At 41.2% G+C, this 23,434-nt stretch overlaps 1 protein-coding gene across 1 annotated transcript in view; it reads right to left on the bottom strand.

Moving 5' to 3' along the window:
- Positions 1-5,412: 5,412 nt before the first annotated feature.
- VTCN1 (V-set domain containing T cell activation inhibitor 1) overlaps positions 5,413-23,434 on the bottom strand; it is a 70,153-nt gene continuing 52,131 nt past the window's right edge. The window contains exons 3-6 of the mRNA XM_065927112.1: positions 21,831-22,178; positions 16,467-16,745; positions 13,194-13,363; positions 5,413-7,188 (exon numbers count right to left, since the gene is read on the bottom strand). Of these exons, the coding sequence (XP_065783184.1) occupies positions 13,239-13,363; positions 16,467-16,745; positions 21,831-22,178 (752 nt within the window). The 3' untranslated portion in view covers positions 5,413-7,188; positions 13,194-13,238. The remainder of the gene's footprint in view (positions 7,189-13,193; positions 13,364-16,466; positions 16,746-21,830; positions 22,179-23,434) is intronic.

The raw sequence follows: 23,434 nt of genomic DNA, 5'->3' as shown, positions 1-23,434 counted from the left end.
GTTAAAAAAGAAACATGGAATACTAAAATGTAAAAATGATCATTTTTATATCATCTAGGGGTACTGAAGGCATGTAAGTGTAAGTACTAAAAGAAGAAACAAAAATGGAAAAAACTGATAGATTTGATTATATATAAACAGTATATTCGGTCCTGGCAGAGTTTCCGTGCTCCACATTTGTGAACTCAAGGAAATATTTATAACAATTAAACCTATTCTTCAGGTATTTTTGAGGCCTAACAACACGGAACATATAAACTGGTCTCAAGAGACATTTTGGATCATCTGGTAAAGACTGCACCTCAGCAGGTTACAGCCATCTTCTGAAGTCTTAGAGATCGTCCCCAAGGGACTTTTGGGATCACATCAAGGTGAAGTTAGAGTGAGTTAGCAGGAGGCTTGAAATTTCACTGCCAGCCCCTTTGTGAATTAGGGAAGGGCTGTGGTGGAAAATGCCCAAGTGTAATTGAGGAAGCACTGAATCTCTTCCAGGGAGAGGGTCCATCTTCCTTATAGATGGCTGCAGATCTTCATGAGCAGTGAAGCTGAAAGCTCCAGTGAGTCCTCATAGTTTAATACCTATAATATGCATGATAGCCAATATTTATATAACATATACGGGTGGATTCTTTATCAGCTGAGCCACAAGGGAAGCCCAAGAATACTGGAGTGGGCAGCCTATCCCTTCGCCAGCGGATCTTCCTGACCCAGGAATTGAACTGGGGTCTCCAGCATTGCAGGGGGATTCTTTACCAACTGAGCTCTCAGGGAAGCCCCTCACACACACAGTATTATACTTTTTATAGCACTTTTACAAATGACCATGCTTTTTCAGAAATAGTATGGTTGTGATGAGAGATTTGAGTTTGAATGCTTTTTCAGTCTGTTGTCTGTATAATCTTTGGTAAGTTACTTAACCTCTCAGGACCTGTTTTCGCCTCTGTAAAATGGTGATGGAGCTTGGGTCAAGGTGATACCCATCTTATAAGGACTGAAGAGACAAATACCTAGTATGATGTTTGAGACATAGGAGGCATTCCATTTCTTTCCTTCTCTAAAGATTGTAATTTGTGTCAGGGGATCTCAAATTTCTATAATAGTAATGATTATAAAGGTAACATTCTCTTCAAATATATCTCATGCTACACAGTGATTCTTAATTCCAACAGTGGGGGTGGAGGTGGTGGTTTATGTATGAGGTGGTGGTTTATGTATGAGGTGGTGATTTGTGTATGAGGTGGTGATTTATGTATGAGGTGGTGATTTATGTGTTATTAAAAAGCACCCCCACATCCTCAGTGAGAATCCTTGGTCTACTTTGATACCCCAAGGATCTCTTGCTACTTTGATATTTTTTGTTTGGTAGGTTTACTCATAGCATTATTTCAACGAAGTGAGGATTTGCCTTCATGGGAAGATAATATCTTAAGCAAATGAAAAAGATGCCAGGGAGCATTTTTTTCTTGGCGTGGGGGTGCATGGGAAGTTTTGATGAAAAGAATGGTGAAAAGACAGAGTACTCAGGGCCTAGAGGAGAGGTGATTGGGCTGTATGGGAGAAAGTGGATTAAAGGGACGATGAGTGGAACTGAAGACAGTCACTATTTTACTCATGGGTGCACATTTAGGGGCCATCTGCTGTCTGTTAATAGAAACTACTATCTTTATGCTGTAAACTCACGTTTCCAGTCTCATCTACCCTCGTTATAAGACCTGGACCCACCGCTTGAGTCATATAGGGCTATCTGAGCCAACTCATCAAAGTCATATTAAGTACCATGAGATCCTGGAATTTTATCTGTGAAAACCTAATAGTTCTTCTTATGATACATAAATAGTTACAAAAAAATCTTGGCAGCTGCAAATATGGAAGGCAAAGAGAAGGGAAATGGTTACAGTTTGCTGTGACCCTCTCACAGGATAGATGAACTGAGTATTACTTTTGTTTAAAGAGTGTGATATAGGACCAAGATATCCATAAAGTTCTTATTTGAAGTGTTGTTTAGAGTTTTGGGTTCAGTTCAGTTCAGTCGCTCAGTCATGTCCAACTCTTTGCAGCCCTCTGGACTGCAGCACCCAGTCTCTGTCCATCACCAACTCCCGGGGCTTACTCAAACTCATGTCCATTGAGTTGGTGGTGCCATTCAACCATCTCATCCTCTGTCGTCCCCTTCTCCTCCCACCTTCAATCTTTCCTGTCATCAGAGTCTTTTCAAATGAGGCAGTTCTTCACATCAGGTGGTCAAAGTATTGGAGTTTCAGCTTCAACATCAGTCCTTCCAATGAATATTCAGGACTGATTTCCTTTAGGATTGACTGGTTGGATCTCCTTTCAGTCCAAGGGACTCTCAAGCATCTTCTCCAACACCACAGTTCAAAAGTGTTCAGCTTTCTTTATAGTCCAACTCTCACATCCATACATGACTACTGGAAGAACCAAAGCTTTGACTAGATACACCTTTGTTGGCAAAGTAATGTCTCTGCTTTTTAATATGCTATCTAGGTTGGTCATAACTTTTCTTCCAAGGAGCAAGAGTCTTAATTTCATGGCTTCAGTCACCATCTGCAGTGATTTTGGAGCCCCCCAAAATAAAGTCTTTCACTGTTTCCATTGTTTCCCCATCTACTTGCCATGAAGTGATGGGACCAGAGCCATGATCTTAGTTTTTTGAATGCTGAATTTTAAGCCAACTTTTTCACTCTCCTCTTTCACTTTCATCAAGAGGCCTTTAGTTCTTCTTCACTTTCTGCCATAAGGGTGGTGTCATCTGCATATCTGAGGTTATTGCTATTTCTCCCGGCAGTCTTGATTCCAGCTTGTGCTTCATCCAGCTCAGCATTTCTCATGATGTACTCTGCATATAAGTTAAATAAGCAGGGTGACAATATACAACCTTGATGTATTCCTTTCACTACTTGGAACCAGTCTGTTGTTTCATGTCCAGTTCTAACTGTTGCTTCTTGGCCTGCATACAGATTTCTTAGGAGGCAGGTCAGGTTGTCTGGTATTCCCATCTCTTGAAGAATTTTCCACAGTTTGTTGTCATCCACACAGTCAAAGGCTTTGGCATAGTCAATTAAGCAGAAGTAGATGTTTTTCTGGAACTCTCTTGCTTTTCCAGTGATCCAGTGGATGTTGGCAATTTGAACTCTGGTTCCTCTGCCTTTTTTAAATCCAGCTTGAACATCTGGAAGCTCATGGTTCACGTACTGTTGAAGCCTGGCTTGGAGGATTTTGAGCATTACTTTGCTAGCATGTGAGATGAGTGTAATTGTGCGGTAGTTTGAACATTCTTTGGAATTGCCTTTCTATGGAATTGGAATGAAAACTGACCTTTTCCAGTCCTGTGGCCACTGCTGAGCTTTCCAAATTTGCTGGCATATTGAGTGTAACACTTTCACAGCATCATCTTTTAAGATTTGAAATAGCTCAACTGGAATTCCGTCACCTCCACTAGCTTTGTTCATAAGGGATCTTAAAATTGAAAATGCTAAGGATACTTCTTAGGCCAGACAGTTAGATTTGAACTGAAGAGATAAGATAATGCTGCAGGTCAAATTATGACTTTGAGAAGAGACAGGCATATCATTATCTGCGGGAGCCATGCAGTTCATAGACACAGAGGCTCCTAGGGTGACAACTCCAGACCCCCCTTCTAAGTGGTGACTTAACCTCTTTGACCCAGCAGATTCTATCAGTAAATAAGGCTTCCTGGGAGTGTCTGCTTGATCCTCTTCTATGAGCAAACTTCCAGGGACTACCTAGGCTCTGTCCTTATTTTGTCATTAACTTTATAGTGTCCAGGTACTCAGCAATGAAAAACAATAGACAAAACAATGTGTGATTTTGTGATAAATTGCATTTGTAGACAGAAGAGAAGAGTGAAATCATAGTGCAGAGGACCACTCAGAGACAGCCTAAACAAAAAGTTTTGCCTGAGGGAAGTAGAATTTAAGGAAAGGTAAAGGAGAGCATTTCTCAGGTTCTGTTTTTGTGACTGTTAGTTTTTACTCATGGCTTGCATACTGAAACTCCTGGATGATTGATGTCATAAAAGGAGTAAGACAAGGTTAGAAGGAGAAAACCTTGCGCTCAGGCATATATTGGGACAGTGTGAATTAGAGTAGCCAGTTGGCTGTTAGGAGACTTACCAGCTGAAGGGAGATTAGGAATTACAAATTTCATTAATAGAAGCCTTACTATGCAGTCATGACCCCCTGCATATCCCATCCCCCAATTACCAATGTAGAGATTGAAGTCAGTATACACTTACAACGAATCTGGGTATAACTGGTAGCCAATACTTCTCCTCAAAGTTTGACTTGTTCCCTCAAATTGTTATACTTCAGAAATATTCTAGCTTTTGACATCCAGGGTTGAGCTTCCCTAGATGTGGTGTACATCGTATCCTCGCCTTTGTACTTCAGGTAATGTGATGCATCTGTTGTCTGATGCATCTGCACACACCATGTACTCAGAGACAAGGCCAAAGAAACAACGTGGGCTGGGAGTGGTTGCGCTTTCAGTTACTCTCTGAGTTTGAAAGTGAAAGTCGCTCAGTCATGTCTGACTCTTGGCGACCCCATGGACTGTATAGTCTATGGAATTCTCCAGGCCAGAATACTGGAGTGGGTAGCCTTTCCCTTCTCCAAGGGATCTTCCCAGTCCAGGGATCGAACCCAGGTCTCCCGCAATGCAGGCAGATTCTTTACCAGCTGAGCCACAAGGGCTAGCCTTATTCTCTTCTTACAGAAGACCTTTGAGAACAAGCTGGGAATGCAGCAGAGGTATTTCAAAGTCCCCTGGGAATTTGCCCTTAGGCAATTAAAAATTTTTTTAGTATTTTGCTCCTCTACCAACTACTAGAATGATTTGGGGCAAATTATATAGCCTGAGGATAGCTAATTACCCACACTTTACCCTGGGCCTCTGGATCTTCATCTGAAAAGTGAAAAGACTAGGAAAGAGGATTCTGAAGTCCTTCCACCTCCTAAGATTTGAGAGTTTAATAATTCCTGAGTAGTAAAAATCAGATTTTTTTTTGATACTAGGGCAATGGGTTTGTGCACTGATATGTATTCTCCCTCAAATGGGAGATTTGCCTCAAGCCTACTATATATGCCCAGGTGGAGACTTGGCAGGCTGGTAAAGCCTAATGTAGTTTCCTTAAGAAAACTAGAAACTAGACCAAGCCACCTTGCCTATGTTCATAGGCTCCTATCATTTCCACTCATTCATTTATTCAACAAATATTTATTGAAGGTCTGCTATGTGCTAAGTACTAATCTTTAGAACCTGATCTCATGCTTTTTATCCATTTTCCCTTAAACTCATGTTCTTTGACAAACTAGGCAGACAGCAGCATAGGAAATGTATATTTAATCCTTCTCTTGAATGGTCAGAACTCTAAAGTCAAGTTTTCTATAACAAAATGTAATATCAGCACAATTGGTCCAAAGTGCCAGGGAGGGCAGTATGCGCCACATGAAAAATACAGGGAGGGAGTTAGAAACCAAACATCTTTTCTATCAGAGCTTCACTTCTCAGGGTCTCATTTCAAAGGTTCAATGCCCTTGCTTTTGGAAGTCTCTGCTTCAAGGAAGTTACATGGATTTGTTGCCTTAATTTGAATTTTGACTAGGCAGAGTCCTGAGATCTAAATTCAGAGTGAGAAAACTTGGGATGAAAATCAGGCAACACTCTCACCAGACTTGGTTTGTAGAGTAGGAAAAAGAGGAAAGGCAAGTGGAAGCTCCAACCAGCTGAGGGTCATCCCATCAGGAATTCCTGGTTGCCTGAAACTGAGTTCTGGCTCTCTGTGCTGAGGCAGCAGCCAGAGAGACAGAAGCTAATGCCTAATTTTAGGAGGCAAACAGGTTTGTTTGCTTCCCTCTTTTCTAGATACTTTTCTACTCTACGTCAGAGTTTCTTAATCTCAGCCCCACTGACTTTTGGGGCTGCGTAATTCTCTGTTGTAGATGGATGGCCTGTGCATTGCAGGAGGTCGAGCAGCATCCCTGGGTTCTGTCCAGCAGATGCCAGTGGTACCCCCACGTTGTGGCCACAAAATTGTCTCCAAAATTTTCGAGTGCCTCCGGGGGTGGCACAGAATCACCTGGTTGAGTCCCCCCACTCTAGATGCTGGTGAAAACTGAGGTGATCACTGTCTGATTAGGATATAAAGAAGAAGCCTCAAATCTTGTGATGACCTAGTATCACACATGGTCAAGAAGAGAGGTCCTTTTCCCGGACCATTCAAGGATAAACATCATCTGAAAAGTAAAATAGCATCAGTTTGTTTTAAAAATAAGGTGCTGACATAGTTTAGAAAATCAGTGTCACCCAACTACATTTTTTATGTTCAAATTATGATCATTTTCTACATGTTTTTCTTGGCATTTGTCAGGTGGGAGGAGATGCCAGGGCACTTTTGCATTTTAATGAAAAGTGAATCATTCGACCCTTCATTAAAATGTATGCGTGCATGCTTAGTCACTCAGTCGTGTCCAACTCTTTGCGACCCCATGACTGTAGCCCTCCAGGTTCCTCTGTCCATGGGATCCTCCAGGCGAGAATACTAGAGTGGTTTGCCATTTCCTTCTCCACAGGATCGTCCTGACCCAAGGAGCATACTTGGTCTCCTACACTGCAGGTGGATTCTTTAGTCTGAGCCACCAGGGAAGCCCGCTAAAATGCAGTCACCTCTAAACTGTGAAGTGGCAGCACATTAACAACTTCTAACTGAATCCACTACAGTTTAACTTGTGGATTATAAAACATGGATATAGTGCAATCAGAACTTTCTAGAAACTTCCTCAGAGCACCATCACAGCAATATAGCTAAAGATTCAGAGACAAAAGAGATGCAATATCCCATTATCTCACTTCTTGGGTGGGAATGGTGAGGTCCCTGAGATATGGGGATACACTTGTCCCACATACATTTTACTTGGTAGTATTAATACACTTCTCTAGTTCAGGTGAATTATTTCTCAACTTTTAATATATGTCTTTGAAGATAAATTTATCTTGTTCATATTGAAGTCTTCTGTGGCTTGCTTTTGGCTTCATTTTGCTTCTTGATCTTATTTGTTCACTCCTGAGTTCTAGACATGAATTCATTTCCCCCCAGAAATATAAAACTAGGTCATATCTTGTGGTGAAATAGTTCTGCAGATTCCTGGGATTCTGAAAATAATAGCAATAAGATACCATTACAACCATTCAGCAAACACTTATCAAACACTATAAGTCTCCCTTCCACTGTATGAGTATATTTCTTGTTCAGAAATGGATTTGTTTTTCTGTATTTTGATGATATTCTATTGAGGCCACAGGGTGTCATGGGTCACTAGGGGAAAGGAGATAACTTGAGTCTCCCCTTAAGAAAGGGGATCATCCTCACAACAAACAGGAACTGAGAGAGGAGCTATGGGCAAGCTCCTAGATGGAAGTAGAAAGATGACTTCTATCTGAGTTCTCAACCAAGAAATGTGTGTGACCTAAAGTGTCATCATCAGTTATAATGTATATCTCAAGTAATGATCTCTTCATTTATTTTTTTTTTAAATGATTTAAGGTTATCCCCCTATAGTTCTAGAGGGAAAGAAGTGAAGCTATAGCTAACCAGGTGACAGTATGTAACTCTTTGCATACTGCATGTGAACATATATTCATGTTTTATTTTATTTAAAAAAAAAGATTGCAAATCACTGCTCTAAGGGAATACAAGATAAAGATGAATAGGCTATACTTTATAGGTCAGATTATCTAGTTGTAGTATATTAAAAACTCATTTACAGTGTCATGAGAATCAAGGAAAGAAGAAAGGGTTTCTTCTAATGAGATCCTCAAAGGATAGTTTCCTCAGAGAAACCTCCCTCCAGTGATAACCACGGAGTTTGGAAATGATGGAGATTGGTAGGTTTTCTTACAAAAAATCTCTTCTGTACACTGCACCATAGTGTTTGGAGAACAAGAGAAAAAATGAAAAGCAGGTCAAGAGATCCCAGCCAAGATGGTGGAGTAGAAAGACCCTGAGCTCATCTTCTTTCAGGGGCACACCAAATCACAGCCATTTGCTGAACAGCCATTGAAAAAGACTGGAATCTATCAGAAAAGGTCTATAGCTGTGGACGTAAAGAAAGAACTACAATGAAACAGGTAGGAGAGGCAGACTCATGATGTAGTCAAGTCCCCTACTCCGGGGTGCGTGACCCACAAACTGGAGGATAATTACCTTGCAGAGGTACTCCCAAAAGAGTGAGAAATCTGAGCTCCACATCAGGCTCCCCAGCCCAGGGGTCCTACACTAGGAAGATAAACTTCCAGAACACTTGGCTTTGAAGGCCAGCGGGACTTACTTTTAGGAGAGCAAAAGAGCTGGGGAAGAAAGACTTCACTGTTAAAGGGTGCACATAAAATCTCACATGCTCTGGAACCCAGGCAGAAGCAGTAATCTGATATGAGCCTGGGTCAGACCTACCTACTGATCCTGGAGAGTCTTCCAGAAAGGTAGGAAGCAACTGCACATCACCCTGGGAATACAACTGCTGATGGCAGCCACTCTGAGGAGCATCTATCATGTGGACCCTGACAAACACCAGTGTGAAATTCTGCCTGTAGCTCATTAGCACCAAGACCTGGCCCCACTCAACAGTCTGTAAGAGTTACCAGTGCTCGGCTATCTCTGGCCAAGCAACTAACTGGGCAGAGACACAGCTCTGCCCATCGGCACACCGGCTGCCTTAAGACTACCTGAGGCCATAGCTGCCTCTGGATGCAGCCTTACCCACCAGAGGGCCCAGGACCTAACTCCATCCACCAGTGGGCAGGTACCAGCCCTAGAATCCTCTGGGCCTGGATGCTGCCCTTCAGGAAGCCTGTTCTAGCCTCTGGGCTAGTTTCAACCACAAGGGGGCAGACACTACATGCAAAAAACCACAATCCCAAAGTGTGCAGACCTAGCCTGCCTACCAGCAAGTCAGACCCTGACCTGAGAACCAGATGGGCCCCAGCCCTACCCTCTAGCAGGCCAACACAAACTTTGAGACACTCAGACCCTGGTCCCGACGTTCTCAGGAGTGCCGCTTCTCTCTCCCCCAGCAATCCAAGACCATCTCTGGGCCCTGCAACCAGATTCCAGGACATAGCTTTGCCCACCAGTAGATTGGCACTGACACCCTTGCTCTCACTCACCAGACAACATTACCAGAGTTCTTTGGACCCTGACTCCAGCCATCCGTGACCCAACACTAGCCCTGGGTCCCCCTGAGGTTCCATAGTCAGCTGCCTCTGTAGCTAGCAGCCTCAACTCATGTGGATGGCCTGTATACCAATTGGACCAGGGGCCAACCAAGCCTACTAGACCTCCCACATAGCCAGCCTGCAACAACAGGAGGACCCATGCAACCCTCCCTCATGTAAAGTACTCAAGAGCATATAGTTTGGGTGATGAGAGGCGAGTGTGCTGTTGGGACACCTAAGAGGTCTCCTACAAAATAGCACTTCTCTAAGGTGGGAAAATGTAACCAACCTACCAGATACATAAAAATACAAACAGCTTAGCAAAATGAGGTGACAGGAAGATGTTCCAGACAAAGGAACAAGATAAAACCTCAGAAGAACAACCGAGTGGAGCTAGGCAATCTACCTGGGAAAGAGCTCAGGGTAGTGACTGTAAAGATGATCAAAGAAATAGGGAGACAGAAAGAGCGAGAAGTTAAAGGGTTTTAACAAAGAGAAAATATATAGAACAACCAAACAGATGAAGAATAGAATAACTGAAGTGAAAAATACACCAGAAGGAATCAACATTAGAGCAAATGATGGATGAGTGAACTGAAAGACTATAGTGGTAATCACTGCTGCTGAACAGAAAAAAAAAAAAAATGAAAAGAAATGAGAGTTTGAGAGACCTCCGGGACAACATCAAATGCACTAATAGTCATGTCCCAGAAGGAAAAAGAGAGAGAAAAGGACTGAGAACATATTTGAAGTCATAATAGCTGAAAACTTCTCTACTCTGGAAAACGAAACAGACATCCAAGTCCAGGAAGTGCAGAGAGCCCCAAGCAGGTGCCAAAGAGGAACATATGAGGACACATTGTCATTAAAATGGCAAAATCTAGAGGGAAAAAAATATTAAAAGCAGCAAGGGGAAAGCAACAGATAACATACTAGCAAACTCCCAGAAGGCTATCAGCTGACTTTTCAGCAGAAACTCTGCAGTTACAGAAGGGAATTGCACAATATGTTTAAAGTGGTGAAAGGGAAAAACCCACAACCAAGAAACTTCTAGCCAGTAAGACTCTCTCCTTCAGATTCCATGGAAATATCAGCAACTTCACAGGCAAGCAAAAGTTCAGCACCACCAAACCAGCTTTACAAGAAATGTTAAAGGAACTTCTCTAAATTAAAAAGAAAAGGCCAAATCTAGAAACATGAAAAGTATGATGGGAAAAAGCTCATAGGTAAAGGCAAACATAAAGGTAGGAAATCATGTCATGCACAAAGCTAGTAGGAAGGCTAAAAGACAAAAGCAGTAAAAATCATCTGTATCTTTAGTAAGCAGCTAAGGGATCCATAAAACAATGAGATGTGAAATGTGATATCAAAAACAGTAATCAAGATGGGAGGAGAGGCCAAATGCAGCGTTGTACTTTGAAATTAAGAGATCAGCAACTTAATACAATCATGTGTATATTTTATTGCTCTTTAAAAGTCTCATGGTAACCACAAACCAAAAACTTATGCTAGGTACACAGAAAAGTAAAAGGAATCCAAACATAATACTAAAGATGGTCCTCAAATCACAAGAGGACAAAAGAAGACAGGGGCAAAAAAGCCTTAACAAAAAGAACCCCCAAACAATTACAAAAAATGACAATAAGAATATACATATCAATAATTACTTTAAATGGACTAAATGCTCCAATCAATAGACATAGAGTGGCTGGATGGATAGATCTGTATGTATGTCGCCTATAAGATACTCACTTTAGATCTAAAGACACAGAGACTGAAAGTGAGGGGGAGAAAGATATTCCATGTAAGTTGGAATCAAAAGAAAACTAGGATAGCAAAACCTATATCAGATGAGATAAACTTTAAAACAAAGACTGTTATAAGAAACAAGGACACTATATAATGATCAAGGAATCAATCCAAGATGAAGATAAAACAATTGCGAATATATATGCATCCACCATAGGAGCACTTAAATCCGTAAAGCAAATATTAATGGATTGAAAAGGAGAAATCAGCAGTAACTCAGAGATAGTAGGGGACTTTAAAACCTCACTTACATTAATGGACAGGTCATGCAGACAGTGTAAAGTCTCCAGTTGGTCTAATGTGTCATTTCAGGCTAGTGTTTCCTTACTGATTTTATATATATTTATCTAACATTTAATTTGAAAGCATCAGAATGCATATTCTTTTCAAGCACACGTAGGACATTCTCCAGGGTAAAGCACGTGCTACTGTGCGGCAAAGCAAGCCTTGGTAAAATTTTAAAAATTGAAATCACGTAAAAACATCTTTTCCAATCACAATGCTATGAAACTAAAAGTCAACTATAAGGAAAAATGACTACCAAAAAAAAAAAAACAAAAACCAAAAACCCCAAAACCCCCCATGTGGAGCCCAAAGAGCATGCTACTAAACAACCAATGAGTCAATAAAGAAATCAAAGAGGAAATAAAAAAAAATGCCTGGAGATAAATGAAAATGAAAACACAATCCAAAAATCTGTGCAAACAAAAATCTATACAACAAAAGCATGTTGTTTATAGTAAAACAAGCTTAACTCAGGAAACATGATCTGACCTGATCTCCACAGCAGCCCCCAAAGAAAGGGTTTCCTCTAATTTAATTATTTGCAATTTTTGTAATCTTTGCAATTTTTATAATATCCATGTACTACCTTATCCACATATACAACATTATATCTTTAATTCAATCACTATTTTTTAAAAATAAATGTAAGTTTTTGTTTTTTTTTTAACCATACTCAAAAAAGCAAAGCAGCTAACAGATTTTTGCCTGCCCTTGAGGACTTATCTAGGCAAAGAATATATGTGCCTTAGAGAGTGTAAGGTATTGCAAATTATACAGGCTCACCAAGGGGATGTGCAATAAAAGGACCATTAGGAAATGGGTGAAGGAAATGCGGACCTGAATTTACCACAGAGTAGAGATTTCCAAGAAGGGAGACACAGGGAGCAAGGACAGACGGCAGTAGTAGATAGCCGAGAGAAGGAGGAACCTTAGGAAGAAAAACTTAGAGAACTGTGCCTGCAGAGCTGAGGACTTTAACTTTGATGTGACAATGCCCTGAGAGTCACTTTAGGTTGCAGAATAAAAGAATGTTATGATGAAAATAGCATCTGAATCTTTTTTTTTATTCTGGCACCGTGTTGCCTATCACCTGAAAGAGAGGAAGATAAGTACAAGATTTTAGAACTAGTTGGGGCATAAAATGATGAAGCTGGATTAGGGTAGTCTGAAAGACATGGGCAAGGACTGTACAACTTGGGGTCAAATTGACCTGAGGACAGATGGGGGACAAAAACAGCTCTCAGGTTGTGAGCCTGGTGCATGGTGGTGGTCACTGAGTAAGCGGGTAGTGTTGACTGTGACTTCATAACTCGGCGGTGGATGCAAAGTCTGCACGCAGAAGAGTATTTAGGAGGAAGTGTCCTACCAATCACTAGAGTCAAAGGACTGAAGGGACAGCGGGAAGTCTCAGCAGGCAGGCTAATTGGTGAGCACTTTGTCAAGTCTCTAGTCCACAGGGGCTTTGTTGGGGGGGTGGGCATTGCTGGGTGGGGAGAAGCTGCTTATGTGATTATTATACCCATGTTTCTTTGTGGAATTCAGACTAATCAGGGCCAAATATCTCTTTCTTTCCAGTAAGACGTTTTCCTTCAAGGATGACTCAATAAACGAAAAGGTTTTGAATATATACAAATATTTGAATTGTATAGAGTTGCTTTTCCTGTAAGTCTGTCAATGAGGTCTGTGCTCGTTGTTAACAAATGCTTACCTTTTACAATAGCAGTGGAAATAGTGCCTGCTGCCCTGACATTATTAATGTTTCTCTCTGAGGCTGGGGGCTGCTTGATTCTTGATAGGGACACAAGCACAAACATACACAGAGGATCCCCAACACCATTTGTGATTCATCTCACCTGTTATACGAATGACTTTGCATGTTTCTGTGTGACCAAGGTCTGTTATTTTAGTATTAGATAAAAGCAGAGCGGCAAGAGTACCCAGCTGATGGCAGAATAAGCAGAGACACACAGGGAAGCCTTTGAGTTCAGCAGCTGTAGGTGACTTCGCCTCTTAATCTCCGAGTCTGTAAAGGAAGAGAAAAACGTTCAGGATCATAGAGGAAAAGGTGATGTCTTCTGCATGTGGCTTAACAAAGAAAAGTACCCCCAAAGCAGAACACGTTGTTCCTAATATAACTTGTGCCCTAAGTTGGGGGGAATTTTGTAATCCATTCTCTACCTTTCTATAATTAGCTTAAAAGCAGAGCTTTCTCTTTCTTGAGAGATGTTCCATTCTCTCTTCCAGTCCAGTGAGCACTCAGCCAAATGAAAAACGATGCCAATAAACAGATTGCTGTTGGTTACCAAATAAAAAATAGGCTAAACCAACAGCTACCGCCAGTCCTTGGTTTCAGACACATTTTTTTCCCTCTAGACGGTGACCTTTACAGGTTCTGTGTCATTTGCTTTCATCACAGCGCCACCAAGTAATGAGAAAATATTGTTCTCATTTTGAAGTAGAGAAAAGCAAAAGTGAAGAATTAAATTACTCTTTACTCTATTTTCTCCCTAGATAGTCCAATGTCATTTTGTCCATTTCAACTCAGACACTTAATAGCTGTGTGACTTCAGGCAAGTTTAGGCAAGTTAATCTATATGTGCTTCAGTTTCTTCATCTATAAGATAGGGCTAAAATAATAATCAACTTCTTAGGGTTCTTATGAGGATTAATGAATTAATACGTATAAACACTTAGAACCTGGCCCCATAGTAAGCACTCAATAGGTATTAGCTACAAAAACAACAGTAGCCCCACTCAAGCCTGATAAACATTACTACCATTAAGTTGATCATTTCTAAATCCACCTCCTTAGCCCCAATTCTGTCCTAAATTCCACATCTGTATTTATAGTTACTAGAGTATGTCAGTTTAAAAATGTAATATTCAGCAAATATTTTTGAGTGCCTGTTGTTTGAATTCAAAGGAGTCTAATAAACACCCTCTCCCCCACTGAGCTCTGAACCAGTTAAAGAGTAAGACGAAAAAAGTGAGGCAACTGGAAGACTAAAATCACCTTTATTCTTGATAAAGCTGATAATAAAGAATTAGGCTTTGTCTGCAGGGAACTGGGCTGCAGGCATCTTCAGACCAGGGCCTGCTTTCTCCTGCAAGGGCAAATCCTGCCCCTGAAAACTGATGACTCAGAGGAGCTAATTTCTGGTTAGCTAGAGAGAAAGGAACATAATTCCTTGTGTTATAGAATAACGCAAGCAGCTCAGCTCTTGTGAGCAGCTCAGCTACTTATGCTTCCCCTAATAAACTCACTGATGGGGTGAGTTAATTCCTCCTCCCCTGAGAAAGAGTGAAAGAGGGGAGAAGAGAGAGACCAGAAGGGTTACTGTGGTAGAGGTCTCTTCCCATGGAAGAAGTCTGTGGCGTAGGGATGAAGCAGCCTCCCCCAGACTTGTCATGTGCGGGTCCTGTGCTAAGCACCGGACATCTCTGCCTTTGTACGCAGTGGACACTTTCAACACAGCACCTCTAAAATCTTTAATTTCCTCCCAAACACGTTGCTTTTCCTACATTTTCATTATTGTTGTTGGTGGCGGCATTACTAACCTCCTAAGCAATCTGGGTAGAAATACCAGACCCCTCTCAAGTTATTCCTTCTCTTGTCCTGCACATTTGTGTCACCAAGGCTTGTAGATTATTTTCTTCACTAACTTTTGATTCTTCCCCCTTTCCTTCCCATTGTCACTGCCCCAGTTAAGATCTTTGTAATTTCTCCCCCGGACACTGATATAGGCCCCTGACTTCATGCCTTTCTAGTCTATTAAAGTCATTTTTTCCCTTCAAAACCCAGCTTGAACTGTTTCTCATCTATTGAGCCACAGTACTCATAACAACTCTTTCCCCTAGATGCCATATCCACCCTGATTAACTTCTCTTATGACAACTGTGCGATTCATCTTAGTGTTTCATAGGACTTACAAATTGCTTTTCATGTGTTTGGCACTCAATAGATACTTGTTGAATGAATGACCCCAGTTAGCAATAAGAGAACACAGGATATAAACCCCACAGTCTCATTCAGTTGTTTAAAACTTACCCTGTGCATGGTAAAAAGGAGTTATGTTAGTTTATGTTGATTTTTGAGCTATGTCACACTTCTAAAAGTTGTATATAGTCCTAGTACTGGTATATGAGCACTTGTTCTAATGTATCCAATAAGCATGCGCTGAAAAAGAACCTGCTCACTGAATAAAAGCTGTGCTCATTTCTGTGGCTTGTTCAGTTATTGCCATTTCTATTAGGAGCATTCGTTATATAGTTCGGAGCTTTTAATTGAGATCTAAACTGAAATACTCTTGTTAACACTCAGTGTTTTAAATGCCTAACACTTCATTCTCCCTTCTCTTCTGGGGAGGCCTTTCATCCAGGTCCTATCTCACTGGTCTAAGTACAGGTAGCTGACTGAAGTTGAGCCTTTCCGGGAATGTCGAGTCAGACCGAGGGACTGACCTTCAGTCTGGTTACTCTCTTGAGTGAAAGAGACTTTTACAGGTAAGAGCTCTCGGCAACCATACTTTTCCCTGTTGACTAACACAAAAGAGTAAATTAGAATTTACTAGAGAATAAACTAGAAATGAAAGACAAAGAATACCAATGGAATTTAAGTTCTTGGCTCCGGCTGCTCCTAAAGTCATACTGTGCTTCCTGACCTTGGTTTCATGAGATATCCTGATACCCTTTTAGCTTGGGCCTGAGTTGGTTTTGTCTTGTGTTATAGGCAACTAAAAGTGTTCTAATTGGTACAGTCATCAACTTGTTCCACAGGATAGTGGAAGAACTCTCTTTTTCTCATGTAGATGATTTTTTTAATTAGATACTACCTTACCAAAGAAATCCTTCTGAGTTAGACAGGGCCTCAGAATCCTAAACACTGCTCTCCAGGCAGTAAGAAGGCATACAAATGAAAACTAATTGTCAGCTTTGCCCTGTAGGCCATAAATAGTTTTGTATTAGTTTTGTTCTTACATAATGCAGTCTCAACTGGAATTGTGATTGAGGTCTCAGGGAAACTTTCTGTGCCCTGGTACATAGCTTATCTGTTAAAGAAATTAAATTTTAATTTATACTTGATTATAACCGCAATACATTCATACCGCAAGTGTGAAGGAGCCCACCTGTCACTTTGATGTCCCCTGTGGCTTTGGCAATGCTGTTTTCAATCATACAGGAGTAGGTGTTGTTGATTGTGACGTTGTAGAGCACGGACACAACCTTCATGGTCACATTCTCAGAGTTCAGCTCAAAGCTAGTGTTGGAGACGTCTGAGAAGTTGGCTCCCTGGTCAACTTGGGATGCCCAGACCACTGTGGGCTGGGGGAACCATCGGGGAGCCTCACATCGTAAGCTCTCCGAGCTGGCGTTATAGTCCACGTTCACCTCTGGGATGCTGAAGGCTGCAGGTCAAAAGGACAGATGTCAAGGTTGGACGATAAGACAGTGTAGTCTTTGAGGTGCTAGGTCTTGCAACAAAGACACTGAAGTGACTCAGTACTTTCCCAGTGGGCTGTGTATGGCTCATTGTATCGTAGATGCAAAAAGTGATTTGCTCATAGTATTGCTATATATCACAACATTCTGGCCAATATCACAAACTCCGAGGACCTACCTTCTAGATGTAATTGTTACACAAATAAATTTTTCCATGTAAGAGGAATTCCAGTGATCATATAAAAAATTTTTTTAGCTAGGGAAGTTGGGTGTTTATTTTCCCAGGCACCCTGTGAAGCCTCCTGAATTTTATGTATTTTTCTGCCTGGAGGGTAAAGTTAGGGTGGGGAGGGAGAAGGAAGAAAGAAAGAGCCTTCACCTATCACCCACAGAAATTCCATACACAGGACTTGTCATCATGGAGCTCTGAATTTTCCTTGGGTAGAGATTGCCCTGGTATCCATGAATAAAGACAGGCATTTGTTTTCTTCTAAGATAATGCTCCCTGGGCTGGCAAGTACATTTTGAAATTAAAACTAACTTCCTCATCTATCCAGGCAGAGAGACACTTCTAAAAAATGTTAAGTTGTGGATTTTGGCCAGTAAATGTTTATTATGCCAAAAAGGCAGGATACACATTGTTAATATATTCAGCATCTTCCTTTGCCCAGGACTGTGCTAGTGTTGAGTGAGAAGTAGAAGGACAGCTTTGTTATACCCTTAAAGAGCCTGCAGCATAACAGGGGAGACCAGACTCACACACTTGGAACAGGTTAGGAATGAGCTCCTGGGAGATGATGTGGGAACCTGAGTGTACATAACAATGAACCACCATTTATAGAGGGTGTGCTCTGGGCTATGGACCAAATTCTAGACATTATTTCATTTGTTTGTCAAAACAGTCTCAGGTATATCTATTGTTGTGACCACTTTAAAAAATAAATTTTTAATTCTGGAATGATTTTATTTATCTTTTGGCCATGCATGGCAGCATGTGGAATCTTAATTCCCCAACCAGGGACCGAACACGTGCCCCCTGCATCAAAAGCGTGGAGTCTAAACCACTGGACTGCCAGGGAAGCACATGGAGTAATTTTAGATTTATAGAAAAGTTGCAAAGTTAGTACAGAGGGTTCTTGTATACTCCTTACCCAGTTTCTGCTAATATTCCACTAACATAACCGTGACACATTTGTCAAAACTGAGAGACTATTAATATTGTTTATATATTACTATTAACTCTATACTTCATTTGGATTTTATCAGTTTTTCCAATAATATCCATTTCCTATTCCAGGATCCCAATCAGAATGTCACATTGCCCTTATTTGTCATGTCTTTTTAGATTCCTCTGGTCTGTGACATGTTCTCAATCTTTCCATGTTTTTCATGGCCTCGACAGTTTTGAGGAGTACTCAGTTCAGTTCAGTTCAGTTCACTCACTCTGTCGTGTCCAGCTCTTTGCGACCGCATGGACTGTGGCCCAACAAACTTACCTGTTCATCACCAACTCCTGGAGTTTATTCAAACTCTTGTCCATTGAGTCGGTGATGCCATCCAACCATCTCATCCTCTGTCATCCCCTTCTCCTCCTGCCTTCAATCTTTCCTGTCATCAGGGTCTTTTCAAATGAGGCAGTTCTTCGCATCAGGTGGCCAAAGTATTGGAATTTTAGCTTCAGCATCAGTCCTTGCAATGAATATTCAGGACTGAATTCCTTTAGGATGGACTGGTTGGATCTCCTTGCAGTCCAAGTGACTCTCAAGCGTCTTCTTCAACACCACAGTTCAAAAGCATCAATTCTTCTGCGCTCAGCTTTCTTTATGGTCCAACTCTCACATCCATACATGACTACTGGAAAAACCATAGCTTTGACTGGACAGACCTTTGTTGGCAAAGTAATGTCTCTGCTTTTTAATATGCTGTCTATGTTGGTCATAGCTTTTCTTCCAAGGAGCAAGAGTCTTTTAATTTCATGACTGCAGTCACCATCTGCAGTGATTTTGGAGCCCCCCAAAATAAAGTCTGTCACTGTTTCCATTGTTTCCCCATCTATTTGCCATGAAGTGGTGGGACCGGATGCCATGGTCTTCATTTTTTAAATGTTGAGTTTTAAGCCAATATTTTCACTCTCTTCTTTCATCTTCTTCAACAGTTTCTTTAGTTCCTCTTCACTTTCTGCCATTAGCATGGTATCATCTGCATGTCTGAGGTTATTGATATTTCTCCTGGCAGTCTTGATTCTAGCTTGTGCTTTATCCAGCCCAGCATTTCTCATGATGTTCTCTGCATATAAGTTAAATAAGCAGGGTGACAATATACAGCCTTGACATAATCCTTTTCCTATTTGGAACCAGTCTGTTGTTCCATGTCCAGTTCTAAATGTTGCTTCTTGACCTGCATACAGATTACTCAGGAGGCAGGTTAGGTGGTGTGGTATTCCCATCTCTTGAAGAATTTTCCAGTTTGTTGTGGTCCACACAGTCAAAGGCTTTGATGTAGTCACAAAGCAGAAGTAGATGTTTTCCTGGAACTCTCTTGCTTTCTCAATGATCCAACAGATGTTGGCAATATGATCTCTGGTTCCTCTGCCTTTTCTAAATCCAGCTTGAACATCTGGAAGTTCATGGTTCACGTACTGTTGAAGCCTGGCTTGGAGGATTTTGAGTGTTACTTTGCTAGCATGTGAGATGAGTACAATTGTGTGGTAGTTTGAACATTCTTTGGCAGTGCCTTTATTTGGGATTGGAATGAAAACTGACCTTTTCCAATCCTATGGCCACTGCTGAGTTTTCCAAATTTGCTGACATATTGAGTGCAGCACTTTAACAGCATCATCTTTTAGGATTTGAAATAGCTCAATTGGAATTCCATCACCTCCAGTAGCTTTGTTTGTGGCAATGCCTCCTCAGGCCCACTTGACTTCACATTCCAGGATGTCTGGCTCTACATGAGTGATCACACCATCGTGGTTATCTGGGTCATGAAGATCTTTTTTGTATAGTTCTTCTGTGTATTCTTGCCACCTCTTCTTAATATCTTCTGCTTCTGTTAGGTCCATGCCATTTTTTCCTTTATTGTGCCCATCTTTGCATGAAATGTTCCCTTGGTATCTCTAGTTTTCTTGAAGAGATCTCTAGTCTTTACCATTCTATTCAGGAGTACCAGCTAGATATTTTGTAGGATGTCCTCTATTGGAATTTGATGATTTCCTCATGATTAGACTGAGATTATGGATTTTGGAGAGGAAAACAATAGAAGTTAAAGTGCCGTTCTCATTATGTCCCATCAGAGAGTGCATGCAATCAGCAAGACTTAATCATAAGGATGTTAACTTTGATCACCTGGCTGAGGCTGTGTTTGCTAGGTTTCTTTGGAAATTGGACTTCACTAACACACCTTAAGTGTGGTGGTTGGGGGAGTAGGAAAGTTCTAAGCTCCACCTCCCAGAAGGGGAGAGATCTAAAAATATTATTTGGAATTCATCTATAAAGAAAATTTGCTTTATCTCACTCATGTAAGAATAGACTTGTGTATTTATTTTATACTTAGTTATAATTTAATACTATGTTGTTTATTTTATTGCTCAGAGCATTCCAGGTTTGCCACTGGAAGTCCTTTCAGTTGGCTTCAGTGTCCAGTTACTTTCTTAATCCCTATTTTAATATGGAGAAGCTAAGCCTCAGTGAGGTTACCTTGCCCAGGCCACTGTTATGTGCCCAGGTCTGTCTCTAGATCTGTGCTTCAAACCATTACATATACATGTCATGAGAGTTCCAAGAAAGACCTGTGCAGACTAACTTAGGCTGGGAAGTCTCAGAAGACTTTCTATCTTTCAAGGCTCCTATTAAATGTCAAATTCTTGCCATGGGGGACTTCCCATACCTTTACTCCCTATGCATTTGGATATGATCTCTGAATCCCCAAATCACTCTATATTTTCTCTTCAAGCATTTAATACACTTGTGGCTCAGTGGTAAAGAATCTCCCTGCCAATGCAGGAGACCGAGGTTTGATTCCTGGGTTGGGAAGATCTCCTGGAGGAGGAAATGGCAACCCACTCCAGTATTCTTGCCTGGAGAATCCTGTGGACAGAGGAGCCTGGCAGGCTACAGTTCATGGGGTTGCAAAGAGTTGGACACAACTGAGCAACTAAACAAAAAGCACTGTAGGACTTCCCTGGTGGCTCAGACGGTAAAGCATCTGCCTACAATGGGGGAGACCTGGGTTCGATCCCTGGAGAAGGCAGTGGCAACCCACTCCAATATTCTTGCCTGGAGAATCCCATGGATGGAGGAGCCTGGTAGGCTAAGTCCACAGGGTTGCAAAAAGTCAGACATGACTAAGCCACTTCACTTCACTTCACCAATTATTATAGATTTTACACATATTTCTTATCTCTGCCCTGACCCTCAACTCTATAAACTCTACACTATGAGCTCTGACTCTAGAAGGAAGGACAATTATCTTTGTTTTCTTAATCATCTTTTTACTCTTACAGTATCTGAGTCCCTTGCACATAAATTCAGAAAATGTTAAATTTAGTTGGTAAGGAAGTATGGATTTCACGGGAGAAGGATTAGTGAGTTTATGGGATAATATTGTTTTGGTCAGTTACCTTTGAACTTCCCCTATAATGGTTTCCACTGCTGTGAGTCTCTGGAGGTACTGATTTCAGACTTGGGCTAGAGCCCACTTAGAACAGAAAAGTCTCAGACTGGATTATATATAGTCTTCTCTCACTAGCAAGACTGAAGGCTACCATAAAAGAGAAAGAATAGAGAGCTACTGAGGGAGAAAAAGTATTGGAAAAATATTTCAGGGGATATATGAGAAAATTCAGAAGAGGCTAGAGTCCTGAACAAAAGATTTTAAGACTTAATATTATAGTGGGTTACTTCTGGAGTTGGTGTGGGTCTTAGACAGCAAGGATGGCGGCTAACAGAATTCAGATGGTCTTTGTTGGATATTAGTCACTCATGAGCTATTCACACTCTCTAGTCTCAAATATCTCCTGGCCCCTTCCTTCCCACTGTTCAAAAGTAACTTACCTCCAGTTTTATATTCGAGGTTAGCATTCCCCTTGCCCTTAGAAGTGATGATGTAACATTTATAGGTGCCAGCATCCGTGAGTTGTACATTTTTCAGCCTCAGAGAGGCATTACCAACTATTACTTGATCAGAAAACACTGCTGTCCGGCCTCTGAACATTTCATCCTGGTTTGACAGGACATCTTTGCCTTCTTTGAACTCATGGACCAAGCCCATGACACCTTCCTTCAGCCACTGTATCACTATGTCAGCAAGTTTGATGTCAGGTTCAAAAGTGCAACTTAGGATGCCATCCTCCCCGATGTTCCCAGCTGAGGTGAGCGTAGTGACTGTGATGGAGTGTCTTCCTACAATTCAGGAAACAGGGGTCAATGCCAAGGGGAGCTTTGGAACATCTACAACCAGATCCTTCATCATTACAAAGCCAAACAGTGACTTCCGTAAAAAATCAGAAATATACAAAACAGGAGAGTCATGAAAAAGAAGACATGATAGAGCATTAAGACAATAGTTTTGATACCTTTAGCAGATCTGCCAGTAGCTGATAAAAAAAAAACAAAAAACTATACTATAGCTTTTTGAGACCAAGCAACCAAAACCTGGAGACCAAACAAGAGGAGAATGTATTGGACTTGAGTTTTGAAGGTGAGAATTCCAGTCCTGGCTTGGTCAGTTAACGAGGTGTGTGAACTTGACTACACCTCTGGGTTTCAGAAAATTGGAAGTAAGGATATCTGTCTTACCTACCTTAAAGAGCTCTTGTGAGGATCAAAATCAAATGGATGTGAACTTGATTTGCAAACTGTAATTAACCATATAAGGTAATTGTTATTCTTAGTTAACCAGAAGTGGCATAGAAATGAACTCTCATGTTAACTAAATGTGGCTAATAATTCTGAAGAATGCTAAATTCTAAAGTGCTGTTACTTTTATCTCCACCTGAATGATAAGGAAGCTAAGGCATAGAGAACAGAAGTGACTTGATTAAGGTTAGAGTGCTAGCCATGGTGTAATGAAGAATGGTACTTAATTCAATTGAGCTGGGGCCGAAGATAGAACTCTCACCCTCCTCTCCAAACATATCACAAGTAGAAGCATTAATTAGGGTGACAGTCATGTCCACTGTCTCTTCTGCACTTGCCCACTCAGTCTGTAAAGGATTGACCAACTCTTCTTGCTGTACTAGAGGCTGCTGATTGAGGATGTTTGTGGGGTGATTTAATTAACTGAATATTCTTGAGAGCCTCCTTCTATGATTTGGATGTAGAGCTAAGGAGAAGGATGGGTCTTTGAGCTCAAGAAGAGAGTGGTACAGGCCCGAAGAAGTGTGGGAGAGGCCATGAGAGGAAAAAATGAAGGGAGTCCCCCATCTCCAGTGCTGTCTTAGATCCTGAAGGTTTTCAGGTCTAGTTTCTGTCCACCTTCTGAATATCCTTTAAACAAACACTGATTATAATGGTCTGCACAAACATCTCTTTCTTACAACCAAGAAAGTCCTACATATGATGGGTGCTGAGCACTTCTCAGCTGGACTTCTCAGCTTCCTTGTTGGTGTTCCTGCCTCTCATCTTTGCATCCAGGTGGACCTTAAAGAACAATCTTA

Source organism: Muntiacus reevesi, chromosome 1 (assembly GCF_963930625.1).
Source record: "Muntiacus reevesi chromosome 1, mMunRee1.1, whole genome shotgun sequence".
Lineage (NCBI taxonomy): Eukaryota > Metazoa > Chordata > Mammalia > Artiodactyla > Cervidae > Muntiacus > Muntiacus reevesi.
The sequence above is the reverse complement of the archived record's forward strand: the minus strand, read 5'-3'. Positions and strand labels throughout refer to the sequence as shown.